General features: G+C 40.7%; 1 protein-coding gene across 3 annotated transcripts in view; it reads right to left on the reverse strand.

Moving 5' to 3' along the window:
• LOC123516985 (alpha-(1,6)-fucosyltransferase-like) overlaps nt 1–10,000 on the reverse strand; it is a 32,577-nt gene that overhangs the window by 11,279 nt on the left and 11,298 nt on the right. For 2 of the 3 annotated variants that reach the window (XM_045276789.1, XM_045276791.1), the window contains exons 4-7: nt 4,841–5,032; nt 4,516–4,735; nt 3,437–3,626; nt 787–1,024 (exon numbers count right to left, since the gene is read on the reverse strand). In XM_045276789.1, the coding sequence (XP_045132724.1) occupies nt 787–1,024; nt 3,437–3,626; nt 4,516–4,735; nt 4,841–5,032 (840 nt within the window). The remainder of the gene's footprint in view (nt 1–786; nt 1,025–3,436; nt 3,627–4,515; nt 4,736–4,840; nt 5,033–10,000) is intronic. The other variant, XM_045276790.1, reaches the window with a different exon arrangement.

The raw sequence follows: 10,000 nt of genomic DNA on the forward strand, positions 1-10,000 counted from the left end.
CGACCCCCTTTCGACCCCCTGGATGTTCATCGACCTCTTGGATGGTTCAGTCGACCCATGGGGGTCGATATTGATCACTTTGAGAACCACTGCATGATAGTTTAACGTGTTGTTTCCCCTACAGTGCCGTGATTGTCTTTTGCTTCTTACCCTTCCACTGTTTGGGACGTCTGAGACCGTATTATGCAGATTTTTTCTAATTGATAGAATAAAAGCGTAAAGTGGATATACTTGTCAATTCCTCTCACGAGTGAATGGATTCATCATCAATCGGTTATAATGTTAACATACCGATGACCAAGTAAAGTTATGCGTTCACACTGTTTGTCAGCAACATCTAGCGGAAGGTACAGGAAAGTCATAATTTTCCGGTTGTTTTCCTTTCACCTCTATTCTCAGCCTCTCGGCATGTGGGAAAACAATTTAGTAATGTCTTCATATGTTCCCTTAATAACAGATTTTAAAACTCTGGTTGTGTTCATTAAGAGTTTTTTATTTATTTATTTTTTTATACCATGTGGGCTTCTCACGGGAAGTTATGGGCTAAAGGGGATACTATCTCAAAGCCCAACCGCTAGGAAACCGTTGCCCCGAGTGAGGAAGCCCAACCTACACCCGGACAGGATTTTGTACATATGTGTTTGCTTTTCTATTCTACCTATAACGTCGCACTTTGAACCATGTGCATGTAAACATAACACAGCAAAGGAACGCCGCTAACATTACAGGAATCACACTACATGATTATAAAGGAAAACGAAACTATAGAATAGTTTCAATACTTACCCAACGATCGGGTGGCTATAGTTTAGGTCTTTCTTAATGGCATCAATCATTTTCAATACATCAGGCTGCAAGCGCATCACGTACTTAGCGAACTGGCCTGCCCACCAGGCGCCGGGATAGTCATTAAACTTATGGAGGCGACTGGCGATGTCTCGAGGCACGCCGAGGGGCTTCAAGGGAGTCTTGGGTACAGTTTTTTCATTTTTTGGGAATTCTACACACTCGCTGTCATTGGTGCCTGTGAAGTAGTGGTAATAGTACTGACAGTAGTAGGAACAGTAGTAGTAGCAGTAGTAGTAGCAGTAGTTGTAGCAGTAGTAGTAGTAGTAGTAATTATTATTATTATTATTGTTATTATTATTGTTATTATTATCATTATTATTATCATTATTATCATTATCATTATTATCATTATTATTATCATCATTATTATCATATATTCATGTAAAAGAAGAGTAATTGTCATAAATACGAAAAAAAAAATCTTACATAAGTAAGGATATACGTATGTTACATTGCGTTCCATGTAAATTTCTCATTTACAGAGAACGAAACCAATTCATATAAAATTCAGCTGCCCGTCACATCCTGGCATAGTGGATAAGGTGGTGAGCGTGGGATCGGGCAGATGTACGTACATGCGTAGTTTCGAATCCCACCACATACCGCTTTGAAGCTATGCCATTTGTCGAATGGTTTAAAGCAGTGGTTCTCAAACGTTTTCATGAGCGACCCTATTTGGAACATTTCATTCCTTCGCGACCCAGAGTAAGGTAAAGAGAAAGAAAATGTACAATGATTTATAGTTATATACACGAGCCTGCATGGGCCCACTGCCAGTCCAACATACGCGTTTGATACAGGAGTCATTCCTGTCAGAGACACCATTACGTGGTGCCCAGGAGGAGGGAGGTGGGGGGAAGATGAACATACATAACAAAAGTAATTTGTGGTTAAAGAATAATAATTCAATTTAGTAACTGAAATACACTGAGACACTGAAAGCATGTTAATGTTCCTGTGTCCCTGCGACCCATCAAAATTGATCTCGCGACCCAACTTTGGGTCGCGACTCATAGTTTGAGAACCACTGGTTTAAAGTTACCTACATGTCACCATGATACCCAGGTTTCTAGGTGGTTACACCAAAGATGCGCTTGGGTGGTGATATGGGCCCTAATATGGATACCACTATAAATAAAATTGCCTGCGCCACTAATGGGTGGAAGCTGAACAGCACTTTACATACTCTTCAAGTATACCTACAGGCGCTATAGATCATAGCGCAAAACAAAATGATAAATAAAAAAAAAAAAAAAAATCCGCATGCCACACACCACCAGGACACCTGCACTCCTCACTATATTTGGGCGTCTTGCAGTCTACACCATAAGATTAAAGGTAGAGGGAAAGAGGTTTTTAAGCCGTCATAAAATGAATTAGAAGAATTAGGAGGCTAACTAGTAAAGCTAAAAACAGTTATGGAGTGAAGGTAGCCAGGCGGGCAAAGATTGGTCCCAAGGGATTTTATCAGGTATAAGGCACGAAGAATAAAGAAAGCTTTGACTGCGTACTGTATGTTATACGTGAGGAGACCCACCCAGGAGGAGCAGTTTGCGCATGTTTGAGGCTCCTGAGAAATGTTAGGGCGTATGGAATAAAAGGAGAGGCATTAGGCTGGATTAGCTTGTTGTTATGCGGTATGCAACAGAGTTATAGTAAATCCAAATCCGAATGGACCAAGTAATTGTTGGGACAACATAGAAATCAGTACCTATGTACATTAATTAGGTCTGATTTGGATGGTGTTGTTTTGCAGGCACAGTTGGATAGGATAGAAGAAGAGACAAACAGATGGAAAATACTGTTTGATATTAACAAATGTATAGGCAAAAGAAATCCGCATAATATACAATAAACTACGAAGCTCTGGTAGGTTCAAAGGACGAAAAGAAAAAAAAGAAAAAAAAAAAAATAGGGGCTATAGTAGCTCTGACCTCCGACTAAGAAAACAATGCATGGAAGCCTGAAACAAGTCAAACAAGGCGCTAGGATTAATTTCTAGGAATGTTAAAAGCAGAGGTCTTAAAGTAACATCAAATTCTTATTTGGCGGTGGTCACATTTCATCTAGATATATGCTGTACAGTTCTGGTTCCATTATTACAGGAAGGATTCCGGTATATTAGAAGGATAATGACTAACAGGATACAAGGGATGAGGATTCCCTATAAAGCGAAAATGAAGCTGTTATGTTAAATTTGTATTCCCTTGACAGACGTAGGAAAGGGGACCTGATAGAAATCTTTAAGTGGTATAAGAGTTATAATATAGGAGATGTAAACAAAATTCTTAGGATCAGTAACCATAATAGAACAAAAAATAACGAGTCCAAGCTTGAAACATCTGCTCTAAATTGAAGAATGAGGTAGGAAAGAATTGGTTCTCAAATATAGTAGCACATGAATGGAACGGAGTCAGTAACCATGTTTGTGCTAAAACTAATCATAAGGAAGCTTAAAAAAATATATACACAAATTTGTGGATTGGTATTACAGTATATGTGAAAATGCCTAGGTAGATATACTTCATACAGGGACATGTAGGCCGGATGGTTGCGTGCAGTTCCCCTTATTTTATTGTGTTCTTACCTGGCCACGGGACCTTGACGATGGATGATGATTTAAAGCACGCCTGACCGAGCGGAAGGAAAATATTCTCCCACACCGCACCTAGGCGATCCTGCCTTTTGTAGTACAGCACCGCGGTTCTGCCACTCGTGTGGGCAGCCATGAGGCACGGTATGATGAAGTGAATCACTGACCCGAGGCCTGCAATGATCTGTCAATTTGTGCAATAGGATAAATAGAGCGAGAAAGAGAGAAGAAAGAAACTATGAACGAATTAATAGACAATAGAAAACAGGACATGAGGATCATTGTACTGAAAATGGTAAAATGATAATAAATACACTAAAAACAAAGCAGAAAAAAAAAGATAATTTGAAATTCTTGAGTACTTACATAAGTGTCGCGCATTCGTCTCTCTCTCTCTCTCTCTCTCTCTCTATATATATATATATATATGTGTGTGTGTGTGTGTGTGTGTGTGTGTGTGTGTGTGTGTGTGTGTGTGTGTGTGTAAAAGAGAGAACTGATTAAGGTATAAAAAAAAAAGGAAAGGAAAAAAAGGCCCACTGGAATTGCAGCTTCCATAAAAAGATTTGGAAGAATTAGTCAAAAAGCCTGGGACAAATGTCTTGACACCTCTCTCTTAAAAGAAGTCAAGCGGTAGGAAGATGGAAATACAGAAGCAGGTAGGGAGTTCCAGAATTTACCGGTGAAAGATATTAATGACTGAGCATACTGATAATTCTTGTATTAGAGGGTTAAACAGAATAGGGATGAGAGGAAGAAGAAAGCCTTATGCAGCTAGGCCGCAGTAGGAGGGGAGGCATGCTGTTAGAAAGATCAATAGAGCAATATATATATATATATATATATATATATATATATATATATATATATATATATATATATATATATATATATCTTGCTCTATTGATCTTTCTAACAGCATGCCTCCTCCTACTGCGGCCTAGCTGCATAAGGCTTTCTTCTTCCTCTCATATATATATATATATATATATATATATATATATATATATATATATATATATATATATATATATATATATATATATATATATGACAAGTAGATTAAAAGATACCCTGTCAGTCGGACACAGGAGCTTCCTGGCGGCGGTGCAGTTGTCAGGGTGCTGATGGGCGTGGATCTGTTGCTGCACCACTTGACTCAGTGCTATTGACTCCTCCTCCTGCCACGCCGTCAGTCCAGCCGAACGGTCAAGTTTTGCTAGGTCAAACTGTGTCACCCTGGGAGTCAAACGTCTGGTCACTAACAATGAAGTTCCCTTGAATTCATCAGGCCTGAGCAACATAAAGCAATAAAACACATAGGCGTTCCAAGAGGTGTTAAACATTTTTCAACGTGCACAATATCTGATTGGCAATTCGACAGACACACAATATCACCTGAGACGATCTACGGCTTCGGCCATGAACGCCTCCAGCTCTTCAGATTTGTCGCGGGACTTCTCCTTCCTGACCATCCGCTCCAAATGATATCGGAGAAACACCAGTGTTGACCTCATGCCTCCTGCAACCTGGCGACGAATTTCCTCTAGCTGCGGACGAGACACCAAAACCTGGTCGGCAGCGGCTGGTCTTTGAGGGAGAGAGTGAAAAACCATCACATCATCACCATAAGTAGTGTTAGGCCCGGTTCACACCAACGTCTTAACGTCTTCCGTCTCCGTTGTGTTTGTCCGTTTTCCCGTGTTTATGACGTCACAGGAGAAGCGGCGGATGGGATGGCCAACGCTGGTCCGCTTGTGAACACAGCATCAAGGACAACATGGCGTGGTCAACGATGCGAAAGGAAGAGGAAGATACTCCACTACCCTCACCTCCTCCGCTTGCTACCTCGTTCGCCACCTCTCCACATCCCCTTCTACGTCACCGTCTCATGAACCTTCCACATCACCGTCTCATGAACCCTCCACGTCACCGTCTCATGAAGTCCCGCTACTGTCCCGAAGTTGGATTCACGCGGCCCCATTCGACATCCCGCCACCACCTTCAAAATCAACTGGCTTCAGGGGAAGAAGGCTATTGTTACCGAGGTGGAGCCAAAGACTATAGATAAAACAAGACTGGAAAGATTGCCATTCACCATAAGAAATTCGTGTCGCCAGTAAAGATGCCAGATACCGCTAGAATAGTGGATAACAAACAGCGCCATCCATTGAGTGAACCGTAAACTAACGCCTTTGTAAACAAACAGCACAACGATTTGAATAATCGCTTTGAGTTCCTTCCTCACACACACACACACACACACACACACACACACACACTACCAATAATGTACTGTAGTACAGTACATATTTACTTCATCCACCTGTGACCCCGTTCAAGGTCCCTTGTATCCAACTTGAGTTATAAGTATATCATAGATATATGTATATTGTGCATGTGCGATAACTATTTATAATTAGGGAGTCACACACACACACACACACACACACACACACACACACACACACACACACACACACACACACACACACATAATGAGCTCTCAGATCGCACCGTAATGGGCAACGTCTGGCTGTCTCGTTAGAGACTGCAGCAGATCAAACAGTGAACACACACACACACACACACACGTGTGTGTGTCGCCTCACTAATTATAAATAGTTATCGCACATGTACAATATACATATATCTCTATGATATACTTATAACTCAAGTTGGATACAAGGGAGCTTGAACGGGGTCACAGGTGGATGAAGTAAATATGTACTGTACTACAGTACATTATGTGTGTGTGTGTGTGTGTGTGTGTGTGTGTGTGTGTGTGTGTGTTTATTTACCTATAGTTGTGCTGTACAGCATGGCACATTATCCTGTCTCCATATCTATAGCTATGCATCTAGCTTGTCTTTAAAGATGTGTATGGTGGCTGCAGTAACCACCCTTTCACTTATTTCACTTAAGCTATTCCAGATGTCCACTGTTCTGTGTGTGTGTGTGTGTGTGTGTGTGTGTGTGTGTGTGTGTGTGTGTGTGTGTGTACTTTCTCTATTTATAATGTACTTTGGTAAATTACATGTCACCTACTTAGTTACATATTTTCAAATTGGTTCAAATAAGCCAAATTACAGATATATATATATATATATATATATATATATATATATATATATATATATATATATATATATATATATATATATATATACATACATATAAACTCCATTAATTCGGCTCTTAATACTCTCAAAAGGCCAGAAATCCAGATTTTTAAGGCCAAAAAATAACAATTAAAATCAGGAAAAAAATTAAAGTTTCACAGAGTATGTTTTTTGCAGTTGAATTCTTCATTTTCTTTCATTTATATGGAAATACAGAACAGTGTTTGATATGCATACTTTATGTACTGAAAAGAGATAAAACAGTATGCTGAAAATATGTAATATTCCTGTGTTTTGTAACTGTTGTGTTTGGTGTTTTTTGTTGGCGTTGGGTACTGCACAGTAAGAAAGTAATATGCGTACATACTGTACCTGTTTGGTGCTCTACACATGGATTACTTCTGCATATTAATGGTAAATACAAACACAATGTTTTTGTAAGTCATATTTTTATTTATTTGCCAATTTTGAGTGCAATGAATTTTTTTTAAGTGTTATCCAGAAATCTGGAATTCTCATGAAAGGAAAAGCACATATCTAAGCAAGTTTAATAAGTTCATTGGAAATTATAAACATAAACAATTACCAAAACAACAGGCCTAGATTTTAGAATGGAAGCTGTTACAAATATAGCAGAAGCAGGCAAGCATAAGCAAACAAATATCATGCAGGTTTATACTGATTTGTACAGGTCTCAACCAAATCAAGTATACTACGATCCACATGTTATACACCAGTACTTACCTGTCATGATCTTTAGGAAAGCGATAGAAGACCAAGACGTGTGGGTGGGTGCCCTTTGTCCTGCAACAAATAACACATGGATGCCCCACTCTAGTGTTCATTTTTGCGGATTTCTTGAGAACATGCGGCGTGTAACCTGTCACTGCTGTGGGCCCACTTGTTTGAGTGTTGACACATGTAAACATGCAGACGGATCAACGGTGCTGATCTTGATCTTAAGCTGCAACAGCAGCGCCATCGCGTGAGTGAACCGCAATCAAGAAGAGTTGCCAGTTTCCCTAGGCTACACGGTAAATTGATGCTTTCCAGTCTTGTTTATTTATATAGTCTTTGGTGGAGCTCCAACACCACTTCCGAGCCCTCGTCGCTGGCCTCCCTCCATCCCTACATCTCTACACAGACGGCTCCAAGACAGGTGAATGTGTGGGTGCAAGTGTGTGGTCGTGTGAATGTGCCCTCAGGTTCCGGCTGCCTACCCATACATCGGTGTTTTCTGCTGAAATTTTTGCTATTGACAAAGCCATAGGTTATGCTTTAAATTCACTTCATAATTCAATTGTCATTTTTTCGGACTCTATGTCAGCCCTTCAGGCAATAGAGTCCGGCCGCACGGATACAAATGAAATCCAGGGCAACATCATTAATAAGCTGAATTCATGTCATAAATCCTTCTCACTGGTTTGGGTGCCTGGACATTCCAGTATACGCGGGAATGAACAGGCTGACATGCTAGCTCGGTCTGCTGCAGAGCTCGAGGGAGCGTGGAACCTCCGTCGGGATCTGCAGTCATGTCTCTCAGTTGTTAAATCATCAGCAAAACTCCTGTGGCAGAGTCACTGGGACAACCTCCACCTCCACACCACCAAACCTATCCTGGGCGAGTGGGCCTCCTCCAATCGCCCCACAAGGCGGGAGGAGGTGGTCCTCGCACGCCTCAGGATGGGCTGCACCCTCCCCACCCACATGCTCCCCTACATCGCCAACGCCTTCCCACCACAGTGTTCCAGCTGTAATGTCACCCTCTCTGTCGAGCACATCCTGCTTCACTGTGTGCGTTATCGTGAGGAGAGGCGGCCCTTGGCGGCGTATTGCCGGGGTCGCGGCCTCCCGCTAACGCAAACCACCCTCCTGGGTGATGAACACCCGGATGTGGTCGATAGACTGATGATTTACCTGACTGAGGCCAATTTAATCAGAGAGTTGTGATTTATGTGTATATATTATGTTATTTATTCTCCACTATGTAAATTATATATATATTATGTAAATAAAAGTATGAAAGCGTGTATGATTCCAATTTTGCGTGATCTAATGTGAATGTTTTCCCTTCATGTATATATGCAATACGTAGTGATGCTACGTAGCCACCCTGTGTGATTGTGAGTTATCCCTCCCTTCCCCATGCCCTGACAAAGGACAATAGTTTTGAGATAGGTATAGGATCCTTGTGTGAATGAAGCGTGCATGAGAAATGTGTGTGGATATTTTATGTTAACATTAAAACAAATAAAAAAAAAAAAAAAGGTTAAATTAGAATAACTATATAAATAAAATAAATAAATAGATAAACCAATAAAAAACTGCATATTTGTAAAATAAAATAAAAGGCTTAATTTTAAAGAAATATGTCACAAAAAAACAATAAGATAAATATATGGCCTAATACCAAAGACAGGGTGATGGCTAAAAAACAAAACAAAAAAAACTGGAAGTCAGTCGAGGTCAAGGCCTCAACCAGTGAACACAACGCCTCTTGGATTACCGTGGGATCCACATCACCCAGTACTTCACCACTGCGACACCTCATAAGTATCACTTCCCCTCGTCCCGTTTTTTCCACATTGCCTCCATATAGGATTAGTATTATTGTTAGGTATTAAGTTGGGTTCTTTATTGTTGTATTTGATTTCTATGTTATATGTATATGTGTATGTCAGTTTCATGTGTTTCATGTTATATCTATATGTGTATGTCAGTTTCATTGTTATTGGGTTATTAAATAGCTTCTAAGTGCCCCCTTTGCATATCCTCACCAGTTGAACCTGCAGTGTTTTTTTTTTTTTATTGTTATTGTTCACCGGCTCCCCGATGCCAATCTTACCCATTTAACCGGTGAACGTAACAAAGATGTTTTAGCCATTTGGGTACTCAGGGCTGCACAAGAAGAGGAAAATCGGGACAGGAGGAGGGGAAGGTTGTGGTCACGACGTCTTCTCCTAGAGAGGCCTATGCGTGGAGAAAAGGCAGTATTGATGGCTTTTGAAAAGAGGGCTGACCCAGGTTCATTCTATGCAGCCTATAGAATGACGCCAGACTCCTTCGATGACCTTGTGGGATTTCTCGAGCCTCACCTCGAGAAAGAACACACTAACAGCAGGGAGCCTATCGGTGTAGCAGAGCGCATCGGCATCACACTGAGACAGTGTTGCCTCTTCTCCATTCACGGGCGTTTTCTCCGCATAATTTTAAATTGTCCTTTACAAATTCGCACACATATACATGTACAACATATTATGTATCAATTACAATATTTCTGATTATCATTAATATGTGTTTCATCCAAATTATTATAGCACTTTAATTCTTAGAAAACAGCGAATGCAACACCGCACAAGGAGAGATGGATTCAAGTTAACTCGTCCGCTAAACGGATTCCGCTGGAACGGAAGTGGAAAGAAGTGACCATTCCCCG

Source organism: Portunus trituberculatus, chromosome 41, assembly GCF_017591435.1.
Source record: "Portunus trituberculatus isolate SZX2019 chromosome 41, ASM1759143v1, whole genome shotgun sequence".
In the NCBI taxonomy this organism is placed as follows: domain Eukaryota; kingdom Metazoa; phylum Arthropoda; class Malacostraca; order Decapoda; family Portunidae; genus Portunus; species Portunus trituberculatus.